The 21583-nt window shown below is 38.7% G+C and overlaps 1 protein-coding gene across 2 annotated transcripts; it reads right to left on the bottom strand.

The window, feature by feature from the left end:
* Nucleotides 1-278: 278 nt before the first annotated feature.
* Nucleotides 279-19108, bottom strand: AADAT (aminoadipate aminotransferase). 2 transcript variants are annotated; one of them, XM_088163594.1, is made up of 14 exons: nt 18861-19083; nt 17928-17996; nt 16091-16259; nt 14952-15084; nt 14226-14300; nt 12704-12913; nt 12142-12207; nt 10907-10989; nt 9559-9655; nt 8701-8762; nt 6439-6503; nt 5839-5945; nt 5096-5197; nt 279-918 (listed from the first exon to the last, which is right to left on the bottom strand). In XM_088163594.1, exons 2-14 carry the CDS (start codon nt 17992-17994, stop codon nt 898-900), a joined length of 1257 nt encoding a protein of 418 aa, XP_088019720.1. In that variant the 5' UTR covers nt 17995-17996; nt 18861-19083; the 3' UTR covers nt 279-897. The 2 variants fall into 2 exon arrangements, with proteins under 2 accessions (XP_088019720.1, XP_014734046.2); XM_014878560.2 differs by lacking the exon at nt 279-918 and adding an exon at nt 3005-3937 and having other exon boundaries at nt 18861-19108.
* Between the last annotated feature and the right edge of the window lie 2475 nt (nt 19109-21583).

Here is a 21583-nt window from a genome sequence, read left to right as displayed (position 1 = left end):
CTATTAGTTTGGGTTTGTAATAAAGTATCTTCTTTCTCAGGCATTACTAAAACCTTTTAGCCGTTTGCTTTAATGTTAGTGGGTTGCCTAAAATTGTTTAAAACTTCCCTAGCTAGGCTTGTACTAAGACTGTAACTCTTGCCAGTCTTCCTCATGGATGCAGAAACTAGCTTATTTTCTTATTAAGTAACATCTTCCAAGTTCTTGGAACTGTGTTGAAAATACTATTTCATATAATCCACCAAGAAAACTGAAGTGGTCTTTCCATCTCTCCACTTTATTAGTAGTCTTTGTGAGAGGGGGACTATCAGTGTATTAAATTATACATTCCATATAAGGCAATAAAATAATTTGATATTGTCAGAAGAACTTTATATACCTCTGTCAATGCCTAATTTATTGGGTGAAACTGCAAGAAAGTATCTTCAGTTCATTATTAGCCAAATGTTGAAAAAGTCAAAGTTCTGTGTACATCAAGGAACAGAAATATTTTCGTGTTAATTTTTTCCAGACCACATCACAGCATATCCACTTGTTAGGTCAACCTAGATCTGATATATTATAATTTGAAAATAAAAAGAAAATATAATTCTGAAGGTATTCTCTACATTCTGTGAAGCTATAGGAAAGCTTCTATCTGTAACCAGATTTGTTAACATGTTTCTGGGATATTAATTCTCGAAAAGAATCAGCAAGACCCTTATTCTTCTCCCCTTGTGACTTCTGTGCTTTGCAGAGTTGCACAATAGTTTCCGTGATCATTAGGAGAAAAGTGAGGTACAGCATGGTATTCTTGGGAACAGTATTAGAAGAATGAAAATGCATGTTTCTTTGCATTTTTATTCAAAATGATTACAGTTCAAACACTGCAACTGTTCTATTCCCATATGAGATTGTCTAGAGTGGGCTTCTTAAAACCTGTTATTAAACAATAAAGAAAACAAGACAGATTAGGACTTGCACTGCACAGCTCAATGGTAGCTTTTTACATATTTGCCTCAGTAGGTCACAGACCAGACTGCAAAGGCAGGACCGACAGAACTGCAGATCTGTAGGTCTCGAGATTTTTTTAAAAATACAAGTAGAACTGAAATACAAGTAAATTTTTTGAAATGCAAATAGAGTTTGTAAATGTCCAGAGTTTGCCCAGTATTTCTGGGTGGTTTTCGTCTGCCGAAAGTGTGAAAGGCAGTGGAACCAGAGTAGAGGTACAAGAGAATGGGCACTCAAAGCTCACTCAGAAGTAAGACCAGGCTGCAGGGAGCCGCTGCAGGGCTCTCTGCTGCTCTTTGCTGCAGAGCAGCAACCTCCTCCTCAACTGCCCCACCAGGGCAGCACTGGGGGCTGTGCTCACCACACTGAGCCCTACCCTTCCTTTCCTCTGCATCTTTTCCCCAGTGGCAGATGGAGTTACTTGCATCAGATGGCTTAAACCCCGCTATGAATGAGAGAGGTTATTTGCTCACGGATGGATGAAGTGAAAAGGGAAACCCAAAACTTCCATTTGCCGTGTCATTTCTTCCTATGCGAACACGTTGCCCATCCTTTTCCTTTTGTCTCAAGTGGCTTCCTCCATGAACACTTAATAACAGTGAAAGCTCTCTCCCAAGAGACCAGAAAATGTGCATTAAGAGGTTCAGGGAAACTGCATGTGCATATAGGATTTCACTGCCATTGTTCAATTTGCATTGTTCAGGATATTAATTTGATTATATATGCTTCACCACAGCTGGGAAAAGAAACCAACCTCTCTCTAAATTAAATTAGCTGATAGCAAAACCTGGTAATGTGGCATAAATGGAATTACATTTTGCTTACATTCAACCAAATTAACGTTTAGATCTTGGAAAATTAAAGTGTTTTATTCAACACATCACCAATTTATAGCTTACTTAATAATGGTATTTTGATTATGTTTATCTAATTCAGGTTTGGATGAATAACAATACAACAAAATATTTGACAATGACAATAGCATTTACACGAGAACGAAAATCAGTCTTAAATGCTTACATTTATTCCTCTATAAAAATATTATTTTAATTAAACAGACACATCAATTTGTTGTTGTATGAAATAATTTTCACAATTGAGCCCAAGATAAAAATTGTCTGATAACAACATCAGAGTTTTCATAATTTTTACACATGCTTATGGAAGTGGGTTGAGATGTGAATACTTCCTGTTGAGCAGCACTGCACAGGAGGCACTGCTAATTTAGATCCCCCATTAGCACCATCAAACCGTGTAAAATGGGACAAGCTTGTCTTCAAAGACAGTGTTGGCACCCTGAGAGCAGATTTGGGCCTGAAGGCTCTCCCTACACTTTATCACTCCATGGGTCCCAAGCCCACCCTGACTCTGTGGAGGAGCCAGCCCCATCCACTGCACCACCTTGTCCACCTATGTCAGTTCCTCTCCAGTGAATTTAGCTAAAAGCTGCAGTAATCTGGGAATTGAGCAAAGGATTGATCTTAGATAGGCTGCTCAAGAAGGCACGAATGTGTGACTATATTAAAAGGCTTGAGACAGACATGAAAAGTGATGCTGGGCTGGAGGCACTGGAATGATCCTGCCAATATTGGAGGGATTCTGGGAAAGGCATAATCTATGCTAGGTTGTTGTGACACATGCTATTTATGACTAGGGGGAAAAGAGGGAATGAAAATTATTGTAAGTATTAAAATCATGCCTGTTGTGAAACTTCCAATGAAGCAAGGTTGTGCCTGGCCCTTATTTGCTTGGGTTGCCTGGGCTGCTGAATGGCTAACTAGATCCTTGAACAATGTTTTACTTTGAAATTCTGAATACTTGCACAGAAAGAAACAGCCATCTGATACTGGTGGAAAACCACAATGCTTTCATCCAAACAGTAAAGAAAACTGAAGACACTAATCCAAATGGGAAGCCTCGGAGAATCAGTTCAGTTGAAACTTTTGAAGGTTTTGAAGGTTTTTTAGCTGTTGCTGAGTATCAAATGTTTGGGATGACAATAACCAAGGGATAAGAGACTGAAATATTTCTTTATTTTTTAATTTTGTTTGAATCTGGCAGTGTCAGGGTAGAGTCCATTCCATCATGTCCCCTGTTCAGTTACTTACACTTTCCATTCAAAACCACATCTGATCGAATAAGCAAGAGTAGCTCCTTTAGCACATCCATATGCCTTGGCAAACCAGAGATTTTTTAACACAAGTACAGAGTAATTATTCACAGACTGACGTAAAAATCAGCAATCAGAATTTGTTTTAAAATTAGAATGAGCTGCAATGCCCTTGCAAATTGCAAGGGACCTCTGTTTATTTGTAATCATTGCCTCATTTTGCTGGATCAGTTTCAATTTTTAACATACTTACATCAGCTTAATCTGACAAAACTTCAGTAAAATTAAATACCAATCCTCAGATCATTAAAACCAGATGCCATACAGTAGGACAAGAATGGAAGTGACACATAAGACAATTCCAACATAAGATTTTGGAGGAATGTATCAGCTGAGATTAATAGTGAGAAGTATTAGTGTCTAAGACCATCTCAAGTGCGACTTTCTAAGTAAATGATTTCTGTTTCCCAACTCAAATGGAAAACAAAAGTCAGAACAAAAATCAATCCAAATCTAACAAAACCATGGATTTTACAGGAAACAGAACATTTTGGTTGTGAGTATTTTAAATGTTTCTGAATTGGATAAATTTAGTAATGCAATGTCCTGTCAAAAAAAATTAGTAAATTATAAATTGTTTTTCACTTTCATTTTCTGTCTTTATTTTATAGCTGAAAAGATCTAAGGAAGTATCCACTGTATTGTGCTTGTTTATAAAGTGTTCTCATGAAATCCAATGTTATTATTTTCTGGAGATGATTTTTATTACTGCAAGAGCTCTATTTAGGTTTTTCACAAAGATTCTTTTATAAGGTCAGCTAGTCTCTTGAAGGCCTGCAATGACAAATATGGTTCACATTTATATCTCAGTATTACATGAATAGAGAACACATCAAACTTGTAAAGCTACTAAAACTGCCCTAACCATATAGAATCCATATTTTATAATGCAAAGTTCTGCTGATATTCTCTCTTTTCCTTTTATAAAATCACCTATGGGCTTTGACTGCACAAAGCTTCCTATTCTCTGATTGCAAACAAAAGGCAGAGATTTCTGAAACAGAAAAATGCATATTTTGATGTTTAAAGGTTATTTGGAGTTCAGATGTAACTTCTGAAAAACTAGTGATCCCTGAAAGTGTATCTCTTTTAATTTAACATTATAGCTCAGAGACTCCACGAGTGAAAAAAAGGAAGAACAGTTGAGTGGGGAAGCATATAAAAATACAGCTTGACTGTCAATAGTAGAGGTATGAATTACTTTAACAAAGAAAAAGGAAAAAATATAAGAAATACTGAAGAACTAAAAAGGCAATAGAAGCACTTATCTCCTACAAACCTTCACAACTGCATGAAAGTGCAACTACAAATACTGAACTGTTTCAAGCACTTTAATTAAACCAGTATTAAATCTGCACAAATGTCTCCTATCTTTTCTCCCACTGATTTTATAGATAGAGCCAAATAACATCAAAAATGCTCCTAAAACATATAAAAGGTTAGTTCATGAGTAATAAAAAAAAAAAGTATGTAAATTGTATGAAAGAAAAACAATATTCTTTCTTACAAAGAATTGCCAACACACACACAAAAGAACATCAGTAATTCAATCTCAAAATCTTGGGAATGCAAAGTCTAAAAGACACATGATGTCTGCTAATACTTCAGCAAATAGCAGGTCTTATTACTTACTCTGGCTTCAGTAAAGCATTTATAAATAATGTCTAGGAGGTTTAAGTGTGAGACACTGCATGTATGAGATACACAGAAAAATTCTAAGTGGTCCTAAAAATCTGGTACCTTGCAGGTCATTTGGATGAATATCTTGCTAAAGGAACAGCTTATACTGCTGTGAAAGTACTGCTTAATCACCTACAGACTAAAACCTCAAACATTCAAGAAGAAAATATATGAAGGACAATGTAAAAATAAGGGAGCATTACTGTGTGAGAGACTGTCTTGATAAGAACGTAAAAAAAAAAAAAATCTCACCAGATCCATCTGGGCAGGAGAAGACAGAGAGAAGGAGGCTCTGACATAAGAACTAGGCTCTGAACTATCAATATTGAATGCTCCTCCAGGAACCAGTAATACCTAGGAAAAAGTGATTAACCACACAGTTATTACCACTTTCACACTTCTAAAACACTATGTTAAATTAAATTTAAAAAAGCTCAGTGCTTACACACTTGTATCAGAACATGAGGTAATATATTCTTTTCTTCAAAATGAGGAGACAAAAATATGCAAACTGTAACCAGACTTTTCATAATAAAGCCAAAGTGTCTTGGGTTTTGGTTACCAGGTCTGGCTTGTATCATCCCAATGTTTAGAAGCATCTCCGGTGTAGCTTACACACTACACAGTGCTGGGTCTTATGAATTGGAGAAATAAAACCAAACTTAATTTCTCTCCTTGAAAGAAAATGGTGAACAGCCATCATACAAATAGGTACATATACTAATATTTTATATATATGTTATATACAATGATATATTGTACCATATGTTATATTGGTTTCAATTTAAGTAAACTAATATTAGCATCTGAACAGTCATGAAAATATTTTGTTAACCAGTAACTAACTATTCCACAGTGCCCTGACTTGCAGACTTAATGATGGTGCACAGCAAGTTCCCCTGCGTTTTTATGTGTGTACATGTGGATTGATACAGATATTTTATCCCTCCCTTTCTTCATTTTAAGATTGTAAGTCATTAAATCATATGTCATACTTCTTTCTTCAAAGCCTTTTCCATTATTAGCTGTTGTGTATCAGAAATACCCTTGACTTTGATCCACAAGAACATGCCAGCAGCAGGAGGATACCATTCTGCCAAGTCTGGAGAAAGAAAGAGAGAGAAAATGGAATCAAGGAAGAAACTTATGGTCTACTTTGAATGGATACATCATGGATTCAGTGGTGTTTTGGATTTGCTGATACAAACATTATTATCACTATTGCTATAGTAATTTTTTTTGGTATCATCTTTTGAATTAAGGTCACTATTTCAGAGATTTTTTAAAGACAGAGATTCTAAACATTGAAAGTATAAGAACATAATGAACTGAAATACAGGCTCTTTGTAAAATTGTTTTAAATAATAATGTGGCAACCTTTTTTCATCTCCATCTATCTCTCTATCCTACCAGAAAGCATAAAAATGCAGAAATATATCATTTGTCCTAAGCTTATCAATTATAAGCAATTGATTTGCTTATAGTGCTTATCTGTCACTTCAGTCAAGAGATGAACTTCAGTGATTTTTCTTGAGCATAAAGATGATAAATAGCTAGCAAAAACATTTAAGTGATTATCTGTGTTCCACTCTGACCTTTTAACCACTTGTCAGCAGCAGTGAGCATTGTATCCCGCTGGATCCTGTAGAAGTCCACCACTCTGAAAACAAATTATCAATCCAAAGTCATGAACTCATACAACTTCAGAGTCTATTTGTTTCTGAAGGCAGAAACAAAGCTTTTCTACTTGAACAACTCAAGTGCACGTTTAATAGAAATATAAGCATATCCTAGGTGGGCACAACACAGTATACTGTGTGTATAAAACTTTGTATATATATACAAGAAGTCTTTACTGCTTCACTGCGTCTCCAACAAAGCACTGATCAACCAGACAGAGGAAGTCCCTGTGCAGCTGCTTCTTCAGCTTTACACATATCATAGAAACCCTTTATATATTACATCCATTCTGTCTATTACAGCAGTAGATACAAGTCTTGTTAACAGTACTTACTGCACAAAGCACACACACTGAAAAAAATTAGGGACTTAAACATATGCAAAAGCACAGACTTAATATTTGTACATTTGGGTTGAATTTGTGAAACAGGTACACAAGGAAACGACATTTGACAAGGTAAAAAGAAAATCACATGATAAACCTGTCATAACTATTTGACAGCTTCCCCTTTTCTAAACTTTTGAACCTATCTCCTTCATACTTTAAGTAAAACATTCAAATAATTTAATCTCTTACTGGGAAAAATAACCCTAACCCAGGTTTCACCACGGACAAGTCATGTGCAGTGGCTTTTGTTGACATAAAATGACACAGCTGCGCAGGGGAAGACACAAGAGAAATGCCTGATACTGAGTTCATAATTCAAATGCAAATGTGTTCCCATGTCTTGAGAAAACATCCTTAGCAATTTGCATAATTTACATAATAATTTTACATTTGTATTTTAAAAAATAGCTTCTGAACCAATAGCTTTGATTTCTAGATGTATTTTATTGCATCTGATACACAAATACCAATACGTCCAGAGACTTAAACAGTGTTGGGGCCCAGCTATATCTATTGCTACATTCTATATGAAAAAGTATTTGTGCAGTTTTTACCAAAATTGCATAGTCTGTTACAAAGTTGCTACCTGTTACTATTTTCATTACATATTGAAATAATAACAATTAGTAGGATGAAACTTCCCCAAAAATGTAGCTACTCCAAAGCCTGATCTAACACTTCACCATCAGCTGGAAGAGATTGCAGTCAGCTATGAGGCCTCATCAGTAAGGTTATAAAGCATTGCAGCTGCCTCACTGCAGTTCTATTTTCATTAGTTTAAGTAGAAGAAGGGCCTTTGGGCTTGAGCAAGGTTGCCTTTTGACCTACAAAAAACAGGTAAGTGAAGAGATGCATTTGGGATTTTTTTTTTTTTTGGGAGCTGCTGAAAGTTGAGCTAAAGTGTGGTCTAAGTTTCTCTATGAGACTTATCTTTATGTTCCTAAATCTTAAAGCAATGGCTGGTTGTTTTTTTAAATATTGCTGTTTATAGTATGAACATCAAGGGGACACAAGTGGCTGTTACAGTGAGATATTAGAACTTTTTGCATGTTTTGCTCATGTTGCTGTTACAGGCCTTTGCAGAGTGTAGCACGCTCCTACTGAAGTGAGACACTCGGGGCTCTAATGATATCCAAATAGAGCATATAAAATGAGGCACTGATAGTCAAGAGAAACTATGCTCCTCCTGCATAATAAATGAAAACTAAATGTGTGCCAGTCAGTATGCAAGAAATGCCTTGTGAGTTAGATGATAGCCTAGTGCACTCTCTAAGAGTGAGAGGCAATGTTTAGTGTGTGTAGGTGAACCTCGCTGTTTTTCCATCTGTATCCACAATCAGGAGATCAAGGATGGCAAGAGTGCGAATTCCTGCTAACTTAGTGAGGCAAGAACTCCCTTTATAAAGGCTATGCTGACTCTCAATGGATTCTGTGCTCAGAGATCTCAGCTTTTGCTACAGACCCTAAAGCTCTAGCAGGGATCAAAACTTTATTCACTGTTTTGAAGCTTTCAGGCTCCTCTCAAGTTTCCTTCAGGTGGGAAGGGAATATCTGTGCTAGTGGACTGGCAGATTGTCTGCCTGGAGTGGTAGGTGACATGCCCTGCCTGTCTGCAACTTCACACCATGTCTCTTCAGGGCTCTTATGTGAACCTAACAACCTTGGACCTTACCTACTTGACCTAATACTGGTCCACCCACTCTGACTTGTTTACTACAAAGAATGTTAGATGTAGGTAAGAAGAAGCAGAATGACAGATGATGTGATTCAGCATGTGACATAACCCTACCTGTCTATATGCTCCAAGAAACCCTTTTGTCCCCATTGCTGAAGCAGCTGTGATATCATAATCTAAAGGAATAAAACATATCATCAATATCATGTTTTAAACAGGACTGTTCCACAATCATCAAAAGATCCATAGCCAGATGCATTATTCAACATTCCCCAGACATGAAATTGCATGCAGTGTCTCCTGGAGCCCTTTATAAGCAGAAGTGCTAAGGTCATTACAGTCCATGTTACTGATGTCTCCAAGGATCATGTCAGTTATTTGGAAACTGGGGTGAGGGGAGGGAAAAATGGATGAAGAGCTAAATATGGTAACTGGGGAGAAAGAGGAAGGCAATGTCTATTGCTTTACCTTCCTGTCCGCACTGGCCTCTCCGCTTTAATAGTGCCTCTGTGACGAACTAACAGAGCTGGAAGATGGAAGCTGTATTTAGATGTGTTCAGTCTCCTTTCCTTATTACTAACCATAAAGGGGCTGTAGCTGTCAGCTTGCTTTGAAATGTTTTTGTGGGCTGCTAGTATTGTTTTAATTAAAAAGCAGAATAAAAAATAATAAATGAGTGTTTCTTCCATGCTGTGCTTTACATTTTTCAAATGAACCTACCAGGAAGAGATAAAGTATTTCAAATCTTGATTCTTGAAATCTGAGGGTTAAGGGAAATCAGCTGTACTATCCATGCACTGAGACAACCCTCTAGCTTTGGTTCCAAGTTCTATGGTGGTCTCTCTTCCTTTGGCAGAATTGACAATGAATGTGCATAAACTGCAAAAATGCAGAGCAACTGTGAAAATACAAAGCTGTTTGCTTGTGGTTTCTTATAACTTGGGACAATTCATTTGGTGGCTTGGTACTTGCCTGTGTGAAAGTGCTGGTGTGCATCGTTGACACCTGAATGTGTAGAACAACTCTGTCGATGAGAGGCTTAGGACCCGTCAGAAAACCTATTCTTAAACTGGAAACCAAACAAACAAAAAGTTACTACAGAAATGCAATGTGCTAATACTTTGTCTGAGTTATATGTGGGAAAATGTGCAACCATTTAGTGGTCATAGTGGTAGATAGTGTAAGAATCTCTTATGCATTCAAATTTATCTATACCCTAATACTGCCCTCAGGTTATACAATTTAGAAGCCGAATATCAAAGTCATGAAATAAAAACATTTAGGAGGTTTTAGTGCTTACAGTAGCTTCTTAGTTATGAGGCTTCAGGACATAATCTGTGTTTGGAAGCTGTCCTCTGAAACAATAAAGATTACATGAATCAAAGGGAAGGAAAAATAGGTTTTCCCATAATGAAAGATCATGGATACTCTGGCTTTGACAAACACATGAGTGTCAAATGGCTTTACTCTTTCACTCTCTTTCACTACTGCAGAAGGAATGGAATTTAGATTGATAAACTAGATGGTTACTTATGCTTCAATTCTTATTACCCATCTTTACAGATTGGCTGAAGCTTTTATTTGAAGAAAAATGGAGCCAGTAAACCCATGTGTCTTTGGAAAAGATAATACTGCATCACACCATTTTGCAGTTTCATTTCTGAAAATGCAATCACACTTAGTGTTATGTTGTCTCCTTACTTTCTCTAGGATGGGTTATAATCCATCGGATACCAATGCAGAATTCACAATAATTTTTTATATCTATTATGTTAACAGACAAAAGCAAGCTAAAAATCAAATACATTGACTTGTGTGAAATGGAAAACAGCTAAATTAGTTTTTTTCTGGCAGGTGGAAACAACGTGAAAGAACTGGAAGGCTTGATATCAGTACAACCCTATGAACAGTTTATGAAGAATGATTGTTTCTTTTCTGTATTACACGTTCAGGGAGCTTGCAGGGATAGTAAGAGATAGATAAGGGAAATGGAAAAAAGAAGAGAGAAAAGCTCCTAAGAGTTCCTGGAACAGAGGTGGAATCCAGCATCTCTCATTTTGCCTAGATGGTACCTGCAAGAATGGGTTGCCTGGGGGAAGAACCTTAACTATCTGCATCAGCAGAGAAACAGAACCTGGAGTAAAATGACTGCCAAAAGATGACATGGAAAGTGAGTAGAGTGTGAAAAGCATTGATCCAGAAGTTAATTCTGGAAGTGGATAGTTAAATGAGAAAACACTATGGCATGTCTCATCACTTCATAAAAAGTCTTGTGTTTTAACTGAATAGGCAATGCTAAGTGGTCTGCAGCTGGCCTTACCCAGATGAGAGAATTTTAGAGAAAGAGTCGGTCCTGATAACTCGGCCATCCACATCCATTGAGAGGAAAGTTGGAGCCCATGGCTTGGAATAAAACATAAAAAATAAAATTCAAGGTGCTAGTAAGAATTATAATGGGATTATTTTCTTTACTATGAAGACACAATTTCTCAAGTGTGTGTTTCATGGAAAACATTGCAGTAACTTGCTGACAAGTGATTGTTTAGCCTAGCTTTTTGAGATGTGATTAAAATATTCTGTGAATGTCTTTAAGAAATTAGCTTTGTTATTTTTTGATGATTGCTTAGCCCATGATCAGCATACAAGTGTTCAGTTTAAGTATTGGTATGATGCCATAAGAAGGAGAGATAAATAATGACTTTTCTGCCAAGATTTCTTGTGGAGTAAACAGGTAATGCAACTACTAAAATGGTGCCTTGTAGCATTTTGCTTTGCTATATTAAAAAATTAACTCAGAAGATATGACCAAATTGTGAAGATCTGGGTCCAGCATACCTTTTCCTTACTCGAATTCTGTTTTTACATCTTCTCCCCTTCATTTTCTTACAAAGCTTCACAGTACTATTCAATGAGTTAAGTGAAGCAGTTTTATTGCCTCCTTCCATAAAAACATATTTCAAAAGAGAAAATGCTGACCTTTATCTTCTACCAATGTTTTACTGCTTTGTAAGACCTATTTTGATTTTTAAGTTAGGTACGTTTAAAGACTGAGTAGCTGTAGATTCATGTATGAAATTTGCAGAAAATTTACATGAAGAAGGGAAGCTGCCTATCCAGTACCACAATATGTGGTACCTGGGAGAACTCCCAGATTCTCCAAAAGGCAAAGTGATAAAAATGGGGTATAGTAGATGCAGAGTAGGCAGTCTTCTGCTGAATGAAAGAAGAGACAGGGAGAAATGAACATTAAGAGGCTGCAAATTTCAAGTGCTGCTTCAGTGACATACTCGCTCTGCTCTGAACATGAAGTCTTCAAATGAAAAATTCTATCCTGTATGAGGCTTGAGAAATTTGAACCACTAATTAACAGGATATAAAATACCACAAAGGGGAAAGTGATTGACAGGAGCACAGACTGTGAGGCCTACATCTGCCTTGGTAGGACATGAAGAAGAGGTGTGCAGGAAGGTCCAGGTTCAAACCTTAGTTCTCTCCTGAAACCTTAGCTTCTCTCCAGAAAATAAGGTGTTCTAAGGATTATGAAAGACAAATTACCTTTTCAAATTGAAGAAAGTAGTAAGGATCATCTTCTATTATGAGAAAATCATATTGTCTTGCAAGCTAAATAAAATAATAAAAAGTAACAAAAGGAATAAAAGTTAAAGACACTGCAAATTCAGTCAGATTTATTTTAACCAGCATATTATGATTCTATTCATTGGTCATTCATTATATAGAAGCCTTCAAGTGCCAATTTAAATATAAAAAAATTATAGGCATAATCATGGTACTTGTAGTACATGGACCCTTGCATGCAAATGAAGCTCTGTTCCTTGTGGCATTCAAACTGTGCAGGCAATGTACAATATGTCCAGTCAGAAGCCCATGGCAAAGGTACCAGCTGCTATTGGACTACCATTGAAAAACAGTTTACCTAGGGCATAGTCTACCTCTGAAGAGCTGTTGTGAAAGAGATTCTGCTAGAAATAAGCTCTAAGAGGAATGTCTACTGGACCAATAATGGGCCTAAATACCACACATGAGGTACCTTCAATTGAAACAAGACTGATACTTATCTGTTTCCACCTACATGGTTCACAAGGCCACAGCTCCATACCTGGTAAATCTCCTTTTTGCGCTCTGCGGTCAGTGAGTTGCCAGTTGGGTTGCATCCATTTGGAATAGTGTACAGGAATTTGGGGGGGTGATTGCTGCAGTTTTTTACATCCTCTGGGCTCCAAGCAGACAGAATTTCTTTTAAGGCTTTTGGAATAATGCCGTGTTGATCACTAGGAATATTAATTATATTACAACCCAAGGGTCTCAGCTGTTGATAGAAGAAACAAAACTGTCATAATTGTGTAATTCAAAGGCTTTCCTTTTGTCATTGGCACAGTAAAATTCCATCTATACAAAGTCTTTCTTTTGGATTTTGTATCTGAAGTTCCATTTGCTCATGTGTCAAATAAAAGGGTGCCTGAATTTGCAGTAAGGCTTGTCAAACTTAGCACATTACTCTTTACTTGTCCTACTAAGCCAACTCAGAAGAAATGGGTAAACTCCTATGTTCAATTTCTGCCCTTCTCTAGGAAATCACATTTGGTTTTTCAAGCAGAAATGGAGTTTGTAAATCTGAACTGTTCTCTCAGGACTTCTCATGCTTTCACCACAGACAGTTAAGGTCACAGCACTGTCATTTCCTACTGACAATTTACATTCCACTTTGGTGGAAATGCCAGAGCTTTAAGCTACTCTTCACTGACAAAGGGCAAAGAATCTGTTCTCGATAGATATATTCAGCAATACAAAGGAGAATGAAATGATGCTACTGCAGTGACATGTTGACAGTATGAAAAAATATTGGTAAAATACCAATGAAAAAGCTTGCTGTCACTCCTCTGTGGAATTTCAATGTGTACCATGTAGTGCTGTGCATTTTTAAGTAAAACTGCAAGCCGTTGCATTGTCAAAATACATTCCTAAAAAAGTACAACTGATTAGACTATATATTCAAATTTAGGACAGCAAGCAATAACAATTTATTTTTATACAAGTGGAGACAACTGAATTTGTGATATATTTATTCTAACCCTTCTTGCAGCTCTTGCGCATTTTAAGCTGACATTTAATTTTATACTGATTAAACTATTTTCAAAAGTAAACTTTGTTCCTTTTCTATAGTTCTTACTAATTCATATCTTCATACTCATGTATATATATATGAGTGTTTAGATATGGGTGTTTCAGGCCTATTCCAACATTATACTATTTATAGCTATTGTACACTCTGATCATTAAATACTTCAGGTAAACATGCTGACATGTTAACAGACCCACTTGTTATAAATTTAATTCAACCAAACTAGGTCCTGATGGATTTCTTTCCAATCCCATATGTGACCTTAGCCCTTAAATGAACTAGTGTTTGGAAGGAACTTTAAATAGCTTTCATAGAACTTTTAGTAGAAAACCTTCTATGAGTTAATATTTATGAACTTAAATGGTTGGACACTAAAATGTTGAGTCTTAGATATGTTTTTAAGGCAAACACAGCGTTTATAAGACTGCAGATCAGGCACTAAACTTCTGTTTAGTTCAAATGTAACATTTACAATGTTTTGTAGATAAGGAATACTTACAGCTGCTAGTGTCCCAGAGTATGTGGGTGCATCCAAAAGAATGTTATCTCCAGGATTAATGAGCATTTCAAACACCTGCAAAAGAAAAGATTGTTCAGTTTTTGTGGACTTGTTTCATGCTTTAAAAATCTTGATTAGATACTACGAATTCCCTAGCCATATAATTATCCTGTCTGTAAGAAAGGCAAGGAATGGATGAAGAATCTGCTTTAGAGCCAAATTAAGACAGGTTACCAACTTGACATGCAAAACCAGTGTTCTGACATACCCTTTCTACCATATAAGTGACAGAAAGAATCAAACAAACAGCAGTGAGAGTGGACTGGAGATGATAATTATTTCAGGAAGTAAAAAACCCAAAAAAATCAGGAAGTAAAAAAAAGAAGAAATGTATTTAGAATAGTTATGGTAAAGCATCTATGTGCTTATTATTGCACTACTTGAGTGATGTGAAATGTTACCTTATAGTATATTTTATACACAAGCTCTTTGGTTACATGAACTTTCATGCAGTCCTGACAGTCTAGAATGCCACTCCAATTTTATTTAATTTCCCTTATCTTGTACTTGCACCTAGAGTAAATATATATCCATGGAGAAAGAGTACATGAAACCGTACCTTGCATATAGTTATAGAGGGCACTTAATGCTGAAGTATAGCTGAACTGATGGAAGAATAAATGGTCTGAATTAAATGCTTCTAACATATGAATATTTTGGTCTTACTTTACACAAGCCTTCCTGGCTGCCAGTTGTGACACACACTTCCATCTGTCCTTGCTCAGGACTGTAATTGGCTGTGGGGGGATCATGTAAGGTCCGCTGGAAATCTTTTAGCCAAGACAACAGCTCTGGAATCCTGAAACGTGAATAAGAAGGCATATCTAAGACCTTATATAGGCCAAAGCTAACCTGTTCCTCTAAATCCTTGCCAAATCTAGCATGCAGTCCTAAGTTTTCAACTGTCCACAGATACACTTAAATGCAATTGCTATGACTGCTTTATCAAATTAAGAAAACGAGATGGGCATCTGTGGTCCATACACCAAATTATCATAGTAAAATCATGGCAGAAATTATTTGCCAAGGATGAAACAGGGTGGAGACTGAACAATACCCACTCCTAGAAATGATCATTCTGTACTCAAATGTGGCAGTGTGACAAAGTTCTTAATGCTACAGATTACAGAGATTTCTAAAATACATTTTCCAAAAAATGCCTCAACATCTTGTAGGATGTTCACAAATGGCTGGGTTAATTTAAATATTAAGAAAATTAATTAAAAAAATTAACTGGTGCCCCACGTGTCTCTTTTTGCAAACCTGTCCTCACCTGACTCAGTGCTATGTCTGATGAGAAGTTTACATGAGCACTAAAGGAATGTAATGATATGCAATTTTGTATCAAAAATGACAATTCTATAAACACCTCCACTCAACTACCATAGGTTCTACGTCATACTGACTTTAGTATATGGTGCCGAATGAAAAGAAATACTCGAAAACATAGAAACTATGTTTTGTAATGCAGTATCTTTTAAATAATATCTGATTTGGGAGTCTGGATTCTCAAATACTAACAGCTAGGAAATGCTCTGACTTGAGAATTACTAGGATTAGGGTTTTAAGTGATTTTGTTTTTCCTTTTTACATAACTCTTGAAATTTTCCACTTGAACTCAAATGTAAATAGTGAGGCAAATTAAAAAAATAACAAACAAAACATGGATTTTGGGAAGAACCTATTTTTTGAAAAAAGGGCTTTATGAACAGGTTTTAAAAACACAGGTAACCAAATGCAATAATAAAGGATATTATGATCCTTAGCTTCTGGTATCTTGGAGTGCAAGCAGCTGTGACAGATACCCTGCTGAGGCTGAGTACTGGAGGGCTCTCTTCATCAGATCTTCCCCAATCTCAATGGGAGTTCCATATCCAATGTCAACAGTTGCCTTCTTAAATGGAAAAACATTAGGATTTGGTGCCCCTCCAGCCAGAGAGATGAGAGATGGAGGAGACTTCTGCATCAATTCAGCTAGAGTAAAAGGAAAACACCTTGGTTACACTTTGATTATTACAATGGTGATCATATCTTTTAATCAATATTTAATAATGGCCCAGAAAAGTTGTCCTATTTTTCAATTTACTTGTTTAACTATCATGAATTCAAAAGGATAACTCTTCTTAAACTCACCTTTCTGCTTGGATTAAATAGTTGTTTGGGGGGCCCAGGGAGGGAGATACTGTTAGGACAGACTAAAACAAAAAATCCTTTTAAATTAAAAAAGCAATTTGTAATTTATTTTGAAACAATCTGGACAGTTCTACTATTATAAAAACTGTAGTGACTGATGTCTTTTGAGCTTCAAGAATTTAAAAGCTTAATGATCTTCTGTTTAGACTGACTTGAAATGAATAGCTTTGTTTTTTTGTTCTGTTTTTCATTCAGTCTCACTTCAGATGATCTGGCAGCTATACTGACAGATGATTATAACTTTTCTATAAGGGAATGGAAATGTTTCTGGCAACCGAGTTTTAGTGGCAGAGGCACTGTGTAAGTAATTTGCTATGAAAAACAAACTTAATTCCTGCTTTTTAAGTCACGGTTTCACAATCATCCAGATCCAATCTATGCAGTGCAAACTGGACCTTAATCCAGCAAGGGCAATTGATTGCATTAAATCTAAGAACTCACAGTATGATGTTCACCCTGGCTTGACAGTTTTACATCAGATATGAGAGGACAGATGACACCAGATCTGGCTTAAAAGCGGCCTGTTATCAAGTTTATTTCCCAGTACTTATTAGCAGACTTGAACGTGAGTTCAAGAGTTAATTCTTATCATTTTTTTCACCAATTTGTGTTATGCCTGTGACTTTTGGCCTCGTAAAGAGAGATTTTACTCTGTCATCAAAACTGCAGGCTCAATGTGTCTTTACACAGAACCGTGCTACTTAATACTTTTGTTATGACGCATATTAATGTATCACTTGAAAAAGAGGATGCCTACAGTGAATTACTTGACTTAGCTGTACCTGTATGAAGCATTTTAAGCAGAACAGCAAATGCCAGCCCCTTACCAAGAGGGGAAATTGACCCCTGAAGGCTTCACTAGTGATGTATATCTCATGCTTGGATTCTGTCAGGTCTCAGTGGGTTTCAACTGAGTAAACAAGTAGGCAGTTAAGCTCTTCCATCTGTCACATGGAAGACAATGTAATGTGTTAGCCTAAAGATAGATTAATATGGAAAAGGAAAGTGTAGTAATACTGCGGGGGTTGGGGTGCTGAGGCATTTATGGACATGAACAGGAAAACGAGGTGGAAAGAAACATGCTGGGACTGAATTTCAAGTCATTAGCAGTCGCTTGTTCCTAGACACACAGCATAAACTCAGCTGCAAACTGTGCCAAAAACCTGGGTTCAGAGACAGTAACAGAGACTTTTCAGACACTTGTTAAAGTGATAATACTCATTCATCTGTCTGGATGTCTGAAATGGTTCAAGGCTATTCACTTTATTTTTCTTTATACCTGCTTGGCATCTCTGCTTGACAAAAGTCAAGTTATTTGGCCTTGCTTTGTCAGCTTACAGCATAGTTTTCTTTCAAACCTTTTCAATTCTTAAGCCATGATACCCCAGCACAGACCAGAACATAGAATGATACTTTCAGAGAAACTGAGAAGAAGGGACATGTACTCACTCAGCAGTCTTATTGGAGATGCTTTTCTTGCTGCACTCACAGTGGTCACGAACCTAGAGTAATTCATATCTATGGAGAAAGAGTAATTAGTTGGACATGAAGTTAGAAAATGGAATAAGAACTGCAGTGTACTTTTAGTATGTGCATCTCCCTCAAGTAATGCTTTTGATCTGGGTAATTTGTGGTATGCCAGTGAGTAGGAAAAAGCCCCTTCCTCCTCCCTTTACTGTCAGCTCTGGAGTTTTATCCGAAGATTTGATGGATCTTAAACAACCATCAGCTCTTTTTAATTTAATGAGAATCCAGCTTTATTTAGCTGTATTAAGCACTGCATTTGAAATGCTTTTAGGATTGCAAACCATCATTATAAGTCACAACACTTGTCAACTTAAAGGTTTTTGGGTATTTTTGGAAAGGATAATTAAGAAGTATTTCAAATGTATGTGATGAGTGTTTTCCTTCTTTTCCCTGGTGTCCACAGAGATTCAGTGGATAGTGAACTTCAGTCCAGCAGGAAGCCCAAAGGGCTGGAAAGGCCACAAGAAGGCATATCCTTCGAAGGGAAAGAAAGCACAGAAATGGAAGGGCAAAGAGCAACCACAGCAGCACGCATGTGCTGGCAGTCACTAGAAACGATCAAGGCCGCTTTGAAAAAACACATCTCGTGCTTTCTAAAAATACTTCCCTTAACTTCGCTCCCCCTGCAGCCCGGCACAGGCGCAGTGCTGGCCGTACACAAGGGCGGGCTGGGGCTGTGTTTTAAGGGATAGCTGAGCACCGCTTCGCCGCTCTCCCCGGGGCGATCCCGAGGCACCCCCCTGCTGCCCACCCCCAGCTCCCCCGGAGGAGGCACCGAGTCCTCAGGGCCATCCCGAGCTCACGGCCGGCGCCGTCCCCCTGTCCGGGGCTTCGGCGGCGGCCGCGGGCACCTACCGGCGGAGGGCGCAGAGCCGGCGGGCGGGCACGGCGGACAGCGGCGGCCTCGCTGTGGGCGTGTGCCGGGCCGGCCCCGCTGTGGGCGTGTGGGGGGCGGTGAGGACACTCTGTGGCGTGTGCCGGACTGGCCCCGCTGTGGGCGTGTGGGGGGCGGTGAGGACACTCTGTGGCGTGTGCCGGGCTGGCCCCGCTGTGGGCGTGTGGGGGGCGGTGAGGACACTCTGTGGCGTGTGCCGGACTGGCCCCGCTGTGGGCGTGTGGGGCGCGGTGAGGACACTCTGTGGCGTGTGCCGGACTGGCCCCGCTGTGGGCGTGTGGGGCGCGGTGAGGACACTCTGTGGCGTGTGCCGGACTGGCCCCGCTGTGGGCGTGTGGGGGGCGGTGAGGACACGCCGGCCTGGCCGGCGCTGCCGCCTGCGCGCTGCGGGCAGTTCGGCACCGAGGGGTGGCGCGGGCCCAAAGCGATCCTGTGCGGGTCCATGCTAAAGCCCTAAAACGAGCGGCTCCCTCGCCGGTTCCGCCTGCGTAGTGCCAGCGAAGCGAGGGCTGGGGCCCGATATTGCGATGAGAGACGGGCACCGCCGGGTGCTGGGCAGCCCCGGGTGCGGCCAGGGCCCGCCCGGCAGCGGGGGGGCGAAGCAAGGGCTGGCCCTTGTGGGGGAAACGGAGGTGAATCACAGGATTATTTGGCTTCAAGATGAACTAGTCCCAACTCCCCTGCTACGGGCAGGGACACTGGCCCCCAGATCACATTGCTCAGAGTTCCATCCAGCTTGGCGCTGAACACTTTCAGGGATGGGGCATCCACAAATTCTCTTGAAAACTTATGGCAGTGTCTCATCACCCTCAGTTAAAAATTTCTATTATCCGATCTAAACCTACTCTTTCTCAATTTGAAGCCATTCCCACTTGGCACTTGTAAAAAGTCCCTCTCCAGCACTTTTGTAGCCCCCTTCAGGTAGTGGAAGGTACTCTAAGGTCTCCCTGCAATCTTCAGGCAAACAAGCCAAGTTCTTTCAGACTGTTTTCATAGAAAGAGGTGCCCTAGCCTTCATGGCCCTCCTCTGCACTTGCTCCAACAGGTCAATATCTTTCCTGCGCTGGGAGCCCTTTGGAAGGGAGGTGTCGTAAGAGTGGAGTAGAGGGGCAGAATCACCTCCCTTGGTAATGTTCACATACTTTAATCAAATTTATGATGTTTCCACTAATGGTTTTGCTCATAAAGGAAGCAAAGTTTGAAGCGTGACATCCGTAAGTAATTTCCTCCCCCAGATGAGTAGGATCAGTAGAAAAGCAGGAGGGTGGTGTGACATGTCCCTCCTTGCTGTTGCTTGTGCAACACATGTAACCGGTGGTGTAGCTGCTGCTGCTTAGAAAGGTGACACAATGTAATTTTCTAATAATGGCTTGCGACTTCTCTCTGGGGCTGCCGTGGCCCTTGCTTCTAAGTGCAAAATGCTAGAAAGGGGTCTAGGTGCAAAGTAGTCTGCAAAAAACCAGTGCAAGAACGTGCAAAATCAACTGTGCTTTGCAATGTGTGAGTTTTGTGGTTAACTTGGAGGCAGGAGGGTAAAAATACTGGATGGGATGAGAACTGAAGCATCAGGCTTTATTGTGCCCAATGCTCAAAGTGTGTTTTAGTTGGAACCTTCTTAAACTTGCTGAAGGCAAAGCTGAGGTATGACAGCAAAATGTCTCTATAAAAAAGATGAGATGCCTTATCAAGTTACCTTTTTCTTCTCTCCCCTTCTTTTATTTGGGTGACTTTATGCAGTATTAGGACCTGATGAAAGGCTCCATAATTAGATGGAGTAGGTTGAAATAGAAATGGAGTTCCTGTCAAGTTTGGGATACAGTCAGGAAGAATTGTGTGCTTGGTTGGTGTATGAATGCTCTTACACTGAAAATCAATTTTTATTAATAGCTTTAATGATCTGAAGAATTTATAATTTGGGTAATTGCCTTATAATTTTGTGATGTACAGACACACACAAAAAAGATGGGTATATAAATGTGAAATAGCAAGTGGAAAGATATGGAATTTCTCTGGGGTTCTGGCTGTGAAAGACTGATTGAATTTGAACGGCTTTCTGTGTAATTCTGTTTTTTCATTTCCTGGCTGTCAGTATTGCAGTTTGTGACACAGACCAAAGCCCAGAGAAATCAAGGGAAGGTTTTCCATTTTCCACTGATTTTTGTCTTTTGATTTTTTTCAATGGTCTCTTAGCCAATTATGGTGTCATCCTATTGAAACAAATAAAAAAAAAAAATTAGTGTACAGTTGTTTGCATGCTTATCCTACTGGATTCACCTGGCAGTTCTTTGCATCACTGTTTATATTCCTTAGCAACCAACCACAAGTCGAGTGCTCTGTTTTACTACTGTGTAAGAAATCCTGTTTTTGCTGTCTTTGTTCATTGCATGCACACTTAGAACAATAATGATTTGGTGCAAGTCTTGCATAATTCAGGAAGCATAGGTAAGGTCTACATACGGTTAATGTCTCCTGTCATCTGAAACATAAAAACCTCTTTCTAAACTTATGTGCTACGTCCACTTATGTATTAAAAAAACCCAAACACCAAGCAGAACAAAAAAGCCTAAAGCAATTTGATTTAAGATGAACAGGGAGATTATGTAAATATTGTTACTTTGCTGTTTCCTTCTCCCCTAAGGACTTCAGGGTATTTCTTTTAAGAGGACGACAAAGGATTGAGACA

The sequence above is a fragment of the Sturnus vulgaris genome, chromosome 4 (genome assembly GCF_052056855.1).
Source record: "Sturnus vulgaris isolate bStuVul1 chromosome 4, bStuVul1.hap1, whole genome shotgun sequence".
In the NCBI taxonomy this organism is placed as follows: domain Eukaryota; kingdom Metazoa; phylum Chordata; class Aves; order Passeriformes; family Sturnidae; genus Sturnus; species Sturnus vulgaris.
This window is presented reverse-complemented; position numbering and strand designations above follow the sequence as displayed.

What these genes read in the sequence shown, in the direction of transcription:
- AADAT (XM_014878560.2), bottom strand. Translation starts at nt 17,994, where the DNA reads ATGAATTACTCTAGGTTCGTGACCACTGTGAGTGCAGCAAGAAAAGCA. An exon ending in ACTTTCTTCAATTTGAAAAG is followed by an intron (nt 10,990 to 12,141) that starts GTAATTTGTCTT and finishes TTTTATTCCAAG; the next exon opens with CCATGGGCTCCAACTTTCCT. An exon ending in TGCTGACAAGTGGTTAAAAG is followed by an intron (nt 5,946 to 6,438) that starts GTCAGAGTGGAA and finishes TTCTTTCTCCAG; the next exon opens with ACTTGGCAGAATGGTATCCT.